A 15,971-nucleotide genomic window follows, 5' to 3' on the forward strand; every position below is an offset into this window, starting at 1 on the left:
TTAAAAAATAATGTTTAGGGGCGCCTGGGTGGCGCAGTCGGTTAAGCGTCCGACTTCAGCCAGGTCACGATCTCGCGGTCCGTGAGTTCGAGCCCCGCGTCAGGCTCTGGGCTGATGGCTCGGAGCCTGGAGCCTGTTTCCGATGATTCTGTGTCTCCCTCTCTCTCTGCCCCTCGCCCGTTCATGCTCTGTCTCTCTCTGTCCCAAAAATAAATAAAAAACGTTGAAAAAAAAATTAAAAAAAAAATGTTTAATAGTGTTAAAGATTTCCATATGAAAAAAAAAATCTCACTCCCTCCAATCACAATGATCTTGACGATTTAATGTGAAAAGAAACTATGGTTTCCTTTTAACTATTTGGGTTTAGGGTTGTCTGGTTAATTCTTGGTTTACTGAAACCGTCATTACTCTCAGTTGGCAGAGGTATGAATTACTCTGTGGTGTCTGCTAACCCTCGTTAGAAGATGCCATACTGTTTTCCTCCCAGACCCAGATCCTAACTTCACATAGGTTAGCTGACCTCATGTTGTGACCCTCATACCAGCATCCCCAGGCTTCAGGTCATGACCTATGAATTAGCATCCTGGAAGTAAGGGCCATACCCAGTTTCCCTTACAGAAGTGAAGACGTGAAAGTAACTTCCTATGCCTTTCTTGTTTTGGTTTGCAACATGCTAAACAACCAACCCTCAAATCTAAAGGAAGACAATCAGGTTACCCGCACTCTCAAGTATTTCAAACCAATCAAACTGAACTCCCTTCTTTGAACATTTCCATAGCATACACGTATTCACATCAAAAGAATCACAATGATAATAAAAAAAAAAATCATTTGAAAAAATTTTGTCCGTGTTTCCAGACATAAATTGATACTGTCTTTAAGGCAATTGTCCTGTAAAAACATTATTACCTCGGAACAGCTGGCCCCAGGCCCTCCTGAGCCCACTGCTACTATAAAATCATCTCTGCTGTGGCAAATGGTGTTGGCGTGGTATTTCACCTGTGCTTTACCAAATCATTCCATGCGTAACTGCAAGCATATCCTTTTCTTAACACATTTCGGCCACAACGTGCTTTAAGAAACATTAACACCTAAGGATAGCAAATACATAAGATGTCTGCACCAGATTGTGCAGAGTAGATCCTGGATATGCTTTTTAATTTTTTTCTCAGCAGGGGGAGCTCGCACTCTCATCTTGAAAGTCTAGGTATACAATATGGAAATTTAAATTTTGATCCCAACTATCAAATGTCAGTATGTGTTAGATTACCCTACCGAACCTCTCCATAAGAAAAATAAAATGTCAAGTCTGACAAACTTGAAAATTTACCTTTGTCTTGAAATTCCTGAAGATAGCTGGAAAAGAAAGCAAGAACATTATATTTTAAAATGAGGGTTGACAAACCAAAACAAGGTCTGTTTGTTGGCAATAATTCAAATCTATTTTAAAATCTGCATTATAAACACACATTTAGAGAAAAAGTACTTCCCATCCTGAAATGACAATTCCAAAAGGCTTATGGGTTTATAATAAAAGTATTTTTAGAGACTGAAGTTAGAGTAGTAAAATCAGAATCTTTAAAATGCACCACATACATTTACTCATTTCCATATCTAGAGGTATTTATATTAAAATTCTCAACCTACCTTTGTCCTAGCACGTAAACCCAATACACCCTCAAAAAATCAAATGAACAGTTGGATTTTGGTAGCATGCTTAGAAAAAATATATAATCAAGAACATCCACAAAAAAAAAAAGGATAATATGATAAGCATGTCGGTTTTTAAAAACTATTATAGAGGACATATATTTTGTCTTTACAGTATTTAACACCAACTAAATTGGACATAAAAAAAGTTAATTCTGTGATAATTCTTTATTAAAATGTTAACTACAAAGTTGCTTCTAAGTAAGAAATAAGTAACAAATGGCAAGGAAGTGACTTACATAGACTTCACATCTTTTATCTTCTTAATAAGGGATTCTCTCTTTTCCTTTGCTTTCTTGGATAAATTTTCCCCTCTCAGTGTGTCTGCTACAAATGTTTCAACATCTAAACCATGAAATATAAGAAACAGGATACAAATTATTGGAAAGAATCATTTTTTGTGAAGACAAATAGGACAATGATTGTTTCTACCCGTAAGTGTTAATATCTGTACAATTTGTTACAGTTATTTATCAATCCAAAGCATAACAGTTGAAATATGTTTCAAATACTAAGTTGGACAAATCTGTTCACCACTTAGCTAATAAAATTTGTATGCTCTACTTATGCTTAGCACAGCAAATGCTATTTGGATGTTTGGCATCATTAAACCGGGGAGAAGCGCACAAGTTTTAATAAACTACGGTGCCCCATAAAACAAATTCTCTCATATAAAAGCAAGCACAGAGCTTTTATGCATGTGTTACTATCATTTTATAATATTTGGGAAGTTCCTATGTGAACAGGTCATTCACAACATAATATCGATATAAACTAATGTCTCTGGCAAGGGCCTGTTTTTCCCAGTGTAATCCATTTTGAGGTATGTGCAATATTTAATGTTTTAAAGGAAAAACTAAATCCCTTTTTCTAACCAAGATTCCCAGATCAAACCCCCTCCTTCCTACCTGCTCCACCCATTCTGACCAGCCACCTTCAAAAATTGAAAGAAAAAAAAAAACCCAAAACCTCTGTTGTGTGGTTTTGTGTGTTCTTGCTTCTTGCCTTGGTATTACCACCTGGAAATATTCTTTTAAATAAAGTTAAGAAGTGGCAAAAATACATTTGTCCACTATTTAGAAATATAGTAACCTAGAAATAAGATTTTCACAGATTCATATAACATTTCCACAGAGCCTCCTTTTTTTTTAAATTTAGTAAACTTGTAAATTACTCTGCTTTCTAGTTCTCACTAGTACAAGATTCCAACTAATCCTTACTGGTTTGATTTTATAATAGCCCCATTCTTATTGTTCATGAAACATTATGCAACTTTAATTTTTATTCAGGAGTTCAAATCTTTGAGATATCTAATATAAAGGACCATGAAAAATTTTTAAAGTAGGTATGACTGTAAACCATCCATATTTCATATTGAAAAGACGTGTGTATATTTTACTTTCTTTTTATTTATTTAACTACTTTGTCTCCTAACTCACACTGACAAAAAGATAGGATAAAAGCATATGATAATAGTATATATAATTAATTCAAAGCAGTATAACAGTCTTTCAACTGTACTTATAATTAACAATTTAAAACCTAGTAGTTGAGATAGAATGTTATAATCGATTTTAAATTCTTGATTACAAAAGTATCTTGACCCAATAAGCAAGTTGATTAAACTGTTATCCCATATGTTCATAATAAATGTATAGAGGTAATTTTTCACTAAATCAGTATGACAAGTGAAAGAATTAAAATTTAATCCTGGAATAATTTTTTTAAATAGCTTTCTGGTTTGACGTCCATTAATGACTAATGTTACAAGTAAGTATCAAGATGAAATGAAAGCAAAATGTCACAGCTTCTCTTTACAAAATATGGAGCGGTCCATATTTTGAAGGGGACATAGAGGCATAATCCACAACCAGTGCAAATTAGACTCAGATTTCTAAAGTGAGTTCAAAATAATGAAACTTATTTAAAAAAAAAAATCACTCTCTCCTAAACTCTTTAATTTTTGTACACAGAGAAACAAGCAACCTTTGGACATTCACACATCAGGTGAAATGGAAAAGATCACTGGCTTCTCTGAGGTGGTTAGAATGAATCTAGTAACAAAGTGGAATAAGGGAAGGAGCAGCATGTCTGCTGCTGATTCTTTCTTCCAACCGGACTCAATACTTGGGAGAAGCTCTTGCACAATGATTGGTGAATTGTCTGCTTAATGTGACTCTCACTCAGTGTTTGTCTTTAATTCCCTCACCCACAAGTATTTAATTGCCTATTTTACATTTTCATTATACAATCCAAATTTAAACAAACGGGATCTATTTTAAATCTCTGGAAGCAATAACAGAAGGAATTACAGCCCAAGAGTTATTTCTGTAAGAGGTCATTTCAGTTCTATAAAAACTCGGAAAACATAAAAAGCTGCAATGCTCTATTTAGGGTTTCCTAACACTCCCCCCAAATATTTTTAAAATACTGACCCATGCTATTTTATGAGGAAATGCTTGCTGAAAGAATGTGTGATTCTAGGAAGAATCCGTGTTGTTTGTTTGTTGAGGGGGAGGAGATTCGGAGATCGGGCACGGGGAAAAAGATCTGTATTTTTACAGGTTTGATGTATTTATTCTTAAATTAATCCCAGAAGGGGGGTTAAGGCAACTAAAAAGATTTAATAAACACCGATTTCTTAAAATAAATTATTTTCCAAGGAGACGTGAAAAGTGTAAGAACTGTTTTTGCTGTTTTCGGGGGGGGGGGGTCTTCCCCCCCTCTTGAGAGGCTTCAAAGTTTTTAACAAATGAGTTAGGAACTTGAAAGTGGAATTGATTCCTGAAATCTTAGTTTGTTGGTGCCCACAGATTCAGTCGGTTTTGAAGTTTTTGAACTCCGGGCTATTTCTTAAAATCCACACTGTGCCCATTTATTTTCGAACTGAACCAAAGCAGCCTCTCCCGAGCCTCGGACACCCTCTGGGTGCGCGGGTGACCTTCCACCGGGTCCCTGCGTGAAGCAGGCGCCCCGTTCGTCCAGCGCAAAGACAGGGCGAGCGCTGCAAAGTGACTCGGGCTTTCGTGGGAGACGTTTCGGCTCCGCGGTCCTCAAACACTCTCCACTCCCTCCGACTGTTAAACCCCAGGGTCCGCGTCACGGGCGCTGTGAGCAGGGAGCACTGGGTTTGGGGTAGCGCCCTCGCCAGACAAACGCGACTGGATCTGCGGCTTTGTAGCCCAGAGCCAGGGTAATATTTCAAAAGCGGCCAATAAAAGTCCTGGACAAATCAAGCGCTCCTCCGGCTGGTCGGAAAAGAGATTTGAAGCTTTTGATTGTGCCCTGAGTAGCCCTGCAAACGATAAACTGGCAAGCGTGTTAGCCCTCTCCTACCTTCCTTTAGGGGTCGTGTCCCTCGGTTAATATGTAGATTTCACTGACTCCAGACTGCCTGTAATTCGGGGAACAGCCGTAATTCGATTGCAGGAAAAGGTCAGCCCGCCTCCTCGCTAGCCTCTCGGCCTGGCGAGTTAGAATTCCTCTTCCTCAGAGGGAGGGGTCTCCATTCACGCAGTCACCAAAGCGTGGGGACCCGCCCGGCTCGCGTGGAGAATGCGCAGCTCCCAGGAGCCCCGATGCAGCAGGTTTAACCCCCACTCCCGCTCCCGCCCCGCCCGCGGCCACACAGACCTCAGGTCAGCGCGCTGGTACTTAACCCCAGAATTAGCTCCATCTCCATCAGCCTCTGCCCCGGAGTCATCACCAAGGAAAGAGTTATCCCAGGGACTGTAAATGTGATAGTGATTTTTGTTCCTGTTACCCCTTAACACTGTCAAGAATAAACCTTATCTCCCGGTACAACGGTAAAGATCTGGGGGAGAGGGCCCTGAGATCAGACTTACAACTGCTCTGTAGATAACTATTAACGTCTGAAAACAAAATGAAAAGATGACATCATGTCTTGGCTCAGCAATCTTCAAGCAGTTGAAGTTAAAAATCTCTCAAAAGCCATAGGAACCCCTAACAGGCAAACAGTAGCGTACCCCAAATCATCGAATGGTACTCCAATTACCCTTTTTTGTCTGTACATATGGACCCCCAGAAAAACTGCCTACCGCTCATGTCTTCCCTTAGAGCCCAAGTGGCTAGGACAGGTATCTAACACATCACACACACACACACACACACACACACACACACAGCCTCTGTGCTGGCCTGAATTGTATGGGACTGAGTCCACTACCATTTGCTCAGCCCCAGATCAATAACATAAGTGTAAAACCAATTACACCTCACCCCCAAATGGCTTTACTACTTAATTGCACATCTTTCTCTACTTTATGAATTGGGCCAGGTTTCACTATGAATTCACGAAGGTACTATTACTAAACTTAACATGGTAAGAGTCCCAGCCAAACTTTAGGCTGACATCGGAACAAAATAAATAAATAAAATAAAATAAAATAAAATAAAATAAAATAAAATAAGCTTTTTTTTCTCAGCTAAAGGGAGGTGTATGGTCTGACCAAACACCTACTGGTAAAAACATAAAAATCAATCAAACGGGGCACATGTAGATCAATGGAGCCAATGCCCAAAGTTGGAAAATGGCTAATTGAAAAGTTATTGATTCCTCAATCAATGTCTTTCTCCTGATTACCTAGCACTTTTACAGGTTACGGTTATATTGTGAATTTTCCAAACATGGAAGAAGAAATGTGAACAAGCACAAGGAGTTCTCATAGTACAATAAGTAAAACATTCCTAAGTCTTAGAATCCAATCATCTGACAAAATTTTCAAAATTGGCTTTGGAGGCTAAATGATTTATTCTGATAGAAAACTGGGCTGTTGAAGAATACAGATGAACATCTTTCACCTCTAAAAGATGACTCTTGATAAATAACACCTTATAATAATCAAAATCTTTTTACCACTCATTTTCAAAGAAGCCACAGTGAATAACAGATTAGTCTGAGATTTACACTAGATTCACTGTTAGGTAGCATCTATTGTAATGTGTTCAGTATGTGATTGAAAAAGAAATGTAAACTCAGTGGAATGAAAAAGATAGACTTGGCTTTAATTGAAAAAGACAAACTAAGTGAATAATGAGTATATAAAAACTAGCCTATGCCACTTTTATCACCCATATATGACACTTAATCTTAAATTTATGAGAGACAACTGAACTGTGTTTCAAATCACCAGAGGGTTTTCCAATGCTGTTGCTTCTATCTTCCTTCTAGTAATATTTTAATGCTGGTAATGTAGAGATAAACTCATTTGGAAATTTTTTATAGACTTCTCATTTTTCAATATATTTAGATTCCTTTTTTTTTTTTTTATTAAAGAAAGCCAGTGATAACTTGGGTTGAATATAAAAACCATACATACTATCAAGAGCTTTATTTAGTAATCTGAGATAAAAATACTTTCAATGGAAACCGATGTCGGAAAACAAGTCAGCCAAAGATCCCCTCCTAAAAAAAGGTAGAATATTATATGCTTAATAGAGGCAAATAATTTTTTTTAGTATCACATCTTAATTCATCTACATTATTTGACCCATACAAGAAATTTAAAATTTTTGATCCCTTGACTTACAAACACATATTCCTGTTTCTAGAAGAGAAAACCTTAGAGGTGTCATAGTCTGATTTCACTTTGAGATCAAATGTCTTCATATCAGCTTTATGCTTATTAGCTATTACCGCCAAAATAGGGCAGGCTTATTCTTGCTCTGTAGGAAAATCCAGGTGCTAAAGAAGTAGGTGACTATTGGTGACTCAGTAGGTGGCACTCTTCCCTTTACATACTCAGCCAATGCCCCAGAAGGAAATTATGGGACACTAGACGTACCATAAATAATTCTCATAGGAAAAATAAACCCAAAATGTTGACCAAATTATAAACAGAACTTAGGAAAGGTGGAAATCAAACCATACTATTCTCAGCATTGAAAAAATTCTCCCTCTATTTCAACTGAACTGCATTCTGTATAGATTTTAATGTGTGAAGGTTAAAAAAAACAAAACAAAAAAAAAAGAGTTCTGGAAATCCCCAGTAGGGGAAAATGCAATATTTCTAACCAAGCCTGCTGTGTGAAAAAATTTCACACAGATATTGCAGAAACGATACGGCCACTTTATTGTTGGTTTGTTTTGGTTTTGATTTTTCAGAGTCCTGACAACCACTATGTTTTTCTTTTAAAGTTGGTGTCATTTTCTAATTTAATAAAAAGGAACTTATATCCTCTTACAGGCTTCCTTTTTAAACATGTTGTCCTAAAACAAATGTATGAGAATGAATGGGAATATCTGATTGCAAACCACTAAGGCTCCAGTATTCAAAGGGTGATTAAACAAATGAAGGGGGTTGGGGGCCAGTGTTTCTAGTTCCTCTCACTTTCCTGCCTGCCTGGAGGAAAAACTCACATAAATCAAGATTATTCTTGCTGTTAGCCCTAGTCAAAATATTTGGATGTAAGAAAAGATTAAATGCACAAGATTTGGAATTATCCATTGCTTCCAATTATCCAGGCGAAACCTCTCCTTCCAATGTTGCGAAAAAAAACATTAAAGGTTGCCTGTAGTGCCTATGGCAGGTAGAAATTGACTTTTAACAAAAAATCTGTAAACTTTTTCTCTATTCATGTAACAGAAGAATAATACAACACTTTTATAAGGAGCATAGGCTTTCAAGATTTAATATACTGATTCCACAGAAATATAAATCGCTGACAGTCAAAACTATACAGCCACTTTTCCAAGAGTATCATTAAATGTGAGTTAAGAATGATAGCATCTATGGGTTTTTGCATTTCGATAGAACGTTTTAGAGGGAAAGAAATGAGAGGAGAGGGGAACAAATATCGAAGCCTAAAACTGCTACAATCAGAAAGAAAAATAGAGAGAAAATAATATAAATTGGTAAGAATACCTTTGAGCACCTATAGCGCAATCAAGCAGTTGAAATGTCAAACATTTGATACAGAGGACATATAACGCTTTGGAAAATAGGCACACGAAACACAAAGGGAACTGTCCAAAGCAATGTTATTTTGATAGGCATTATCTTTTGACTTGATATCCTTTTCTTCTGTAGGCAAGGGATTTCAAGTGCCTGAAAAGTCTAGTTCCTTGTCTTCTCTGGCTTGGAATTCTAGCACAGCACCATGAATTCATTGTTAGAGAGCTCAACTGTTAACTACAACCACGGCTACCAAAATCTCCTTCTTGGTTCCAAAGAAAGTACTAGGTAATCCAGCAATCTCTAAAATGTAAGCCAATGCTCTCCCTGTAGAGTTTTAGTAATTTTTAAATCTAGCCATGTACTATTACCCAACACACTTGAATTATGCAAATAATCATGTACAATCCCAACAGAAGTTTTTGGATGGAAACTGTGAAAAGGCTGCAGAGAACGTTTATTCCCGAAACTTTTCCTACCCCCAAAAGATTTTAATTACAGTCAAACATAAAATGTTAAGCAACTTTATTTGAATGATGAGTTAAAAAAGAAAACTGAAAAACACTGGTTCACTTGCTTCATTTCTTTAAAAAGTATAGATAGACAATAGATGTTTTCTCATATCCATACCTCTTAAAAATGTCCTCTGAAAATAAAGTATAAGCCAAATTTACAATCTCCAAAATGTTAGTATTTTAATATCTGTTTTTAATACTTCATGTGTTTTAATATGTGGCTTGTTTTCATTTTTTCACATGAAAACAAGCATTTTTTCACAAGCATTTTGTCATGTGAAAAAATGAAAACAACAGTAAGATGACTTTTAAAACACTCATTTCAGACATTATGCAGGCATATTAACTGACTAAAGAGAAATAAAGGAAGTTAGCATTCGGAGATAATTTAAATATTATGTAATTCTAAGCTTTCAACTAAATTACAAAAATAAGAGCCACACGAAATATGTGTAATTATGGGGATCAGAGAATAATGAGTCTCATAACCTATAAATCATACTATGTGCAAATGTTTGATTATGGACGCAAACAACAAACTGCTTACTGTTGGGAGCTCTCAAGCTTTAAAGGGGTGCACCCAGAGGTCTGCACTTTAGTTCTTAAATTCAAAAAGTTCACACCTAGAAAATCCTGAAAGTGGTGCCATCTACTTTTGGAATAATGATAAACACTTCTCTGGTCTGGTTATTAAAATAGTATTCTAAACATACAATTCCAGCAGTGTAACAATGAAAATGTTAACTGTTGTAAAATAAGAGAAGTACTCGTGTGAAACTCTCATATAATGGAATAAAAGCTGCCTTAAATCAGTCTTTACAGTTCTTTATATCTCCCTTAGTGGTACCCATTAATGACAATAAGCAATTCTTAGAGTAAAATACTATACCACCACAAATGCATTTATCACCCTGTAATCATGTTCAAACCCAAGTCTCCATTCACACACTACTGGTTTTATTCTCTTGATCATATTCATGATGCTAACCAGTAAAACAGCGTATTAGGAGATTTGGTGTCACACTGCTATAATAGCAACTTACTATTTAAAATGCCACATGTCAGATATTAAGGGTTAAAATAAGCACCTTGTAATATACATCCAAAAGAAACTCTTTTAATCCAGTTATCCATGAGCAATACTGAAAGATAAATACTTAGGAGATGACTCAAGTAAAACAATCCAAATTCAGTTTCTAGAATTCTGATGTACGCAGGACAAAGTGAATGATAAGAATTCCAAGAGCATCAGGTTAGGTAAGATTTGTGCTACCCTAAAAAGATGTATTTTCTGCCTTGTGCAGAAATACACATCTCCATATCTAGTATAGTGATGTACTATAGCAGTGGATTTGTCACAGCCTTGAAGAACCGCATCCTGAACTCCTAACGTAAGTTCCTATAAATGGTCATTTAAGACTTAAAAGGGGAAGATGAGGATGCAAAGATGTACTTTCATCGTGTGACACAGGAAGTTGGACCTTAATACATACTTCCTTTTTTGTTTTAATATGTTACTCAGGCTGAAAACAAGTGGCTATTTGAGAATCAAACCCTCTTTCAAAGTCTTAAATATGAGCACAATGAATGTTTAAGAAAAATGGGAGTTTTGGAAATGACAAAACCTTGCGTCCCACAACCCCTAACACCTGTAGCTCAGACATCTTTTTGCATTTTTACACCCTTCTCCTCCATTGGTCAGGCCACCAAAGAACTACTTCTTTGACTTCTGATCCCTTCCCAGTTCTCACACACGCATTATTATTCCCTCTCCCTCCCTCGCCTCTCTTTCTCACACACGCACACGACGTCCTCACAATGCATACAGAAATGTCCTGATCCAATTAGTGTAGCTCATCAAAAAGGGCTCCCCCAACATCCTCGGACCAAATTTCAACACACGCCCACTCCCTTCCTCAAACCCCTCTTTCCCCATTCCCAGTCCCGCTCCCACCGGCCAGGACACATGGGAAGCGTGGGGAGGGAGGGCATAGACTCTGAATGCTTCTGTCCCCACCGGCTCGCCGTCCCCTGGCCCCCGCCCCCGCCCCGGCAGCGTTACCCGCCCCCTTCCCGCTCTTTACCTGCCAACAGGTTCCTAATTTCCTCAGGGAGGGGGTAGGGAGAGGAGGTGCTGCTGGGGTTGGGCATGTTAGGGAGCGCGAGGCGTGCGGAGGGGAAAGACCTGTGCTGAAAAGGGAATCGACGGGCTGGAGTTGCGGCTGCGACCTAGACTCGGGCTAGCGGTCCCGCTAAGGGCAGCGGGGCTACGAGTCCGGACACTGCCGGGCCGGGGTTCACAACAAGGAAGTCACTAAAGCCCCAGCCAGCAGCTGCCGGACTCTCGGCCCAGCCCCTCCCGGCAGATCGGGGCGGGGCGATGGGCTGGAAGGAGAACCAAAGGGCCTGAGGGGCCGAACTGCGCATGTGTATCCTTCGGTTTTCCTAGCCTCGGAAAAGCGCTTCAGAACAGGCCACGCCCACCTCTACGTAAGGGAGCGGGAGGAGCCGCTGGTGGGAAGGGAGCGAACCCCCGCTGCATCAGCTGATCCGGAGCCTGAAGCGCCTTGCAGCCATTTTGGTTACTGGTACCCCCACAACTGCTGACCGTTTCTCCAGGATCCCGAAAATTAAGGTGTCCATAGTACCTCTAAGTTTTCCGATTAAGGGACCTCTGGCCAACGGTAAGCCCGGCCGAGGTTTAACACCTCGCGTAGTAACCCGCAGGAATTTTCAGCCTCCTTAAACTATTATGGCTTTCTTTGTCCGATTGAATGAGGTAACCAAGACCCATCTTCCGCCAGTCTTCCCTGAGAGGTCAGTCTGGAACTGCTCCAGAGAGCAATCCGATTGGCTCTTAAAATTACTTTTCTGCCTGATTCTTATTGTTGGGGCGACTTCCCCCGGTACAAATGAAGAGTGAGGAGTTCTAGTCACTGGCCTTTTGAGTTAAAAAATATATATAGCTAAATAGACATCGATACTACTGTCCCATCTGTAAACATCAAAAAGAAAATTGCTAGTGATTAGAATGGAATTATAAAATGTGTTCAATCCAACCTGATCGTTTAGTCAACAAAATGCTTATTGCATGTCTTCTATCTGTAAATCTTAACAATTTTCTCTAAAACCCCAAAGACACGTTCTGGTGTCTTTAAAGTAAGTGTGTGTGTGTGTGTGTGTGTGTGTGTGTGTGTGTGTGTATTCTGTATACGGTGTATATTCTCTATATATGTATATACCAAATATGTGTGTGTGTGTTTATATATGCCTAATGCCCCCCCACACACACACACACACATACTTCATACGAGAACTGCCCTGGCAAAACTCTTTCCTTCATGCTACTATTGTATTGTAAACACTGTATTGTGGTTCCAATCACAGTGTAAATTGTTTATTCCTCTACCCTCCAACCCTCACTAAATCAATAGTCCTCAAATTTCAGTTTGCATTACAATGACAGAACTATTAACAATACAGAGTCTCAAGGTCCACTCCCAGAGATTCTAATTCTGTCTAACTAGGGTGGGACCTGATTATTTGCATTTTAAATGAGCCCCAGGTAGTTCTGATTCTAGACATCCTGAGATTTGTTGGGGCTTTTTGTTGTTGTTGTTTTTAATTTAAATTTCAGTTAGCATACAGTGCAATATTGGTTTTAGGAGTAGAATTCAGTGATTCATCACTTACATACAACACCCAGTGCTCATCACAGTAAGTGTCCTCCTTAATACCCATCACCTGTCTAGCCCATCTCCTACCCACCTCCCTCCATAAACCTTTAGTTTGTTCTCTCTTTTAAGAGTCTCTGGTGGTTTTGTTTCCCTCTCTTCTTTTCCTCCCTTCCCATATGTTCCTCTGTTTTGTTTCTTAAATCTCACATCTGAGTGAAATCATATAGTATTTGTCTTTCCCTGATTGTCTTCTTTCGCTTAGCATAATACATTCTAGGTCCATCCACATGGTTGCATATGGCAAGATATCATTCTTTTTGATGGCTGAGTAATATTCCATGGTGTGTGTGTGTGTGTGTGTGTGTGTGTGTGTGTGTGTACCACATCTTCTTTATCCATTCATCAGTCAATGGACATTTAGGTTCTTTCCATAGTTTGGCTATTGTTGACAATGCTGCAATAGACATTGGGGTATGTTTACCCTTTCAATCTGTATTTTTTTTATCCTTTGGGTAAATACCTACTAGTATAATTGCTGGATCATAGAGTAGTTCTATTTTTAGTTTTTTGAGGAACCTCCATACTGTTCTCCAGAGTGGCTGCACCAGTTTGCATTCCCACCAACAGTGCAAGAGGTTTGCCCTCTCCCCGCATTCTTGCCAACACCTGTTGTTTCTTGTATTGCTAATTTTAGCATTCTGACAGGTGTGAGGTGGTACCTCATCATGGTTTTGATTTGTATTTCTCTGATGATGAGTGTTGAGCATCTTTTGATGTGTCTGTTAGCCATCTATATATCTTCTTTGGAAAAGTGTTATTCATGTCTTCTGCCCATTTCTTACCTGGGTTATTTGTGTTTTGGGTGTTGAGTTTGATAAGTTCTTTGTAGATTTTGGATATTAACCCTTTATCAGATATGTCACTTGCAAATATCTTCTCCCATTCTGTAGGCTGCCTTTTAGTTTTGTTGATTGTTTCCTTCACTATGCAGAAGGTTTTTCTTGATAAAGTCCCACTAGTTCATGTTTGCTTTGTTGCCCTTGCCTCTGGTGATAGTAAGAAACTGCTCTGGCCGAGGTCAAAGAGGTTGTTGCCTGTGTTCTTCTCTAGTATTTTGATGGCTTCCTTTTTCAACATTTAGATCTTTCACCCATTTTGAATTTATTTTTGTGTATGGTATAAGAAAGTGGTCCACGGGTAGCTGGGTGGCTCAGTCAGTTGAGCATCTCACTTCGGCTCAGGTCATGATCTCATGGTTTGTGGGTCTGAGACTCGCATTGGGCTCTGTGCTAACGGTGTGGAGACTGTTTGGGATTCTCTCTCTCCCCCTCTCTGTCTGCCCCTCCCCAACTTGAATTTTCTCTCTCTCTCAAAATAAATAAACTTTAAAAAATGGTCCAGTTTCATTCTTCTGCATTTTGCCGTCCAGTTTTCCCAATATCATTTGTTGAGGAGACTCGTTTTTTTCCCATTGTATGTTCTTTCCTGCTTTGTAGACATCCTGGGATTTGATGTTGAGAATCACTTTTATCACTTTCCAGCTCCTAGATGGCACAAAATTTGTCATAACATATCTTTCATCCCCACTTGGAACCTTAAATCTGACAGAGTAATGGCTCTGTTAATATTTCATACAAAAAAAAGTCTAGACAGTAATAGTAAAAAATTAACTATGACATTTTTGTACAATTCTGTAAGAGGTACAACAAACACTAATTGGAAAAGGAAAAATTAGAACATGTTGAAGTCCTCTCAAAACAAAGCAAAAAACAGGGGTGCCTGGCTGGCTCAGTCAAAAGAGCGTGTGACTTTTGAGCTCAGGGTCATGAGTTTAAGCCCCACATTGGGTGTGGAGATTATCTAAACAAATAAGTAAACTTTAAAAAACAAAAACAGGACAAGAACTTTATAATGGAAGTAAAATACACAAATAATAATAATAATAAAACACACCCAAAACAAACCGACTCCCTAAAATGGAATCTGAAATTCCTACTCAGATTTAGTAATGTGATGAATTATAGAAAGAGTACTGAGGGGCGCCTGGGTGGCTCAGTCAGTTGAGCATCCAACTCTTGATTTCCACTCAGGTCATGATCTCACAGTTTCATGGGTTCAAACCCTGCATCAGGCTCTGCGCTGGCAGTGTGGAGCCTGCTTGGGATTCTCTCTCCCTCTCTCTGCCCTTCTCCCACTTGTACTCTCTCAAAATAAATGAACATAAATAAATAAAATGTAATTTATTTAAAAAAAAGAATATTGAAAATTAGAATTCTTTTTGGTGGAGGTAAAAGTAAATAGTCTTTTTATAACACAGGCCCTCCAGCTTCAAAGAATTGAGAATTATTACTCTTAAACTACAAAATTATCTTCCTTCCTAAAGAAGAAAGAAACTATTTCTTGGGCATTTTATATTAGTGAGGATTCTTTCCTCCCTTTACAGTTATCACATATAATTCTTTGTCTTGTCACATTTTTTATTAAACCAGGCCTCCAAATGTTCCTATCCTTTGTTTCCTTCTGATAGAACTGACCACATTTTTTCTTTATTCTTGTGTCTCATTTATTTATTTACACTCCACTCATCCCACAAAGGAATTGAAGTGATTTACTCTTGTATCAAATAGACAGTTTTCTGGAGTGGATCAAATGGACAGTGTCTACACTGCTCATTATGACAAGTCATTCTTGTTAGTGACAGGAAACTATTAAGATTGCCTTAAAATATATAGCATCTAGTAGTCCAAATAAAAAAGGCAATAACAGAAAATGGACTTTTTGTGTGAAACACATTTCCCCTACTTAGGAAACCATTCTCAGACACAGGTTTGTGATGGATTCAGTTGGGCAATGCTTTGTATACTCTATCATTTTTACTGTTTATTGTTAAACTTACTGAAATTGATTATAAGACAGAAGAGAAATAAATAGAGGCCAGAAGAAATATTATTTCTCTTGTTTCCAAATGTTTCCTTAACAAAAACTAGGAAGGAAATCAAATCATACTTTACATTCTTTAAACTAGTCCCATTAGGTAAAAAAAAAAAAACAAAAGAGTAATAAATGAAATTTAAAATCTCAACCTGTTAGAGCAGTAACAGCTTCCCTACCATTCCACAAAGAAGACACTAGAAAATCTTATATTTGTCTTCTCA

The 15,971-nt window shown here is 38.3% G+C and overlaps 1 protein-coding gene across 6 annotated transcripts in view; it reads right to left on the reverse strand.

The window, feature by feature from the left end:
- Nucleotides 1–11,505, reverse strand: part of SKAP2 (src kinase associated phosphoprotein 2) — a 238,025-nt gene extending 226,520 nt beyond the window's left edge. For 5 of the 6 annotated variants that reach the window (XM_049641633.1, XM_049641636.1, XM_049641635.1 and 2 more), the window contains exons 1-3: nucleotides 11,224–11,502; nucleotides 1,950–2,055; nucleotides 1,331–1,356 (exon numbers count right to left, since the gene is read on the reverse strand). In XM_049641633.1, the coding sequence (XP_049497590.1) occupies nucleotides 1,331–1,356; nucleotides 1,950–2,055; nucleotides 11,224–11,290 (199 nt within the window). In that variant the 5' untranslated portion in view covers nucleotides 11,291–11,502. Of the gene's footprint in view, nucleotides 1–1,330; nucleotides 1,357–1,949; nucleotides 2,056–11,223 lie in introns of all 6 variants that reach the window. The other variant, XM_049641631.1, reaches the window with a different exon arrangement.
- Nucleotides 11,506–15,971: the final 4,466 nt, after the last annotated feature.

This window comes from Panthera uncia, chromosome A2 (genome assembly GCF_023721935.1).
Source record: "Panthera uncia isolate 11264 chromosome A2, Puncia_PCG_1.0, whole genome shotgun sequence".
NCBI lineage: Eukaryota > Metazoa > Chordata > Mammalia > Carnivora > Felidae > Panthera > Panthera uncia.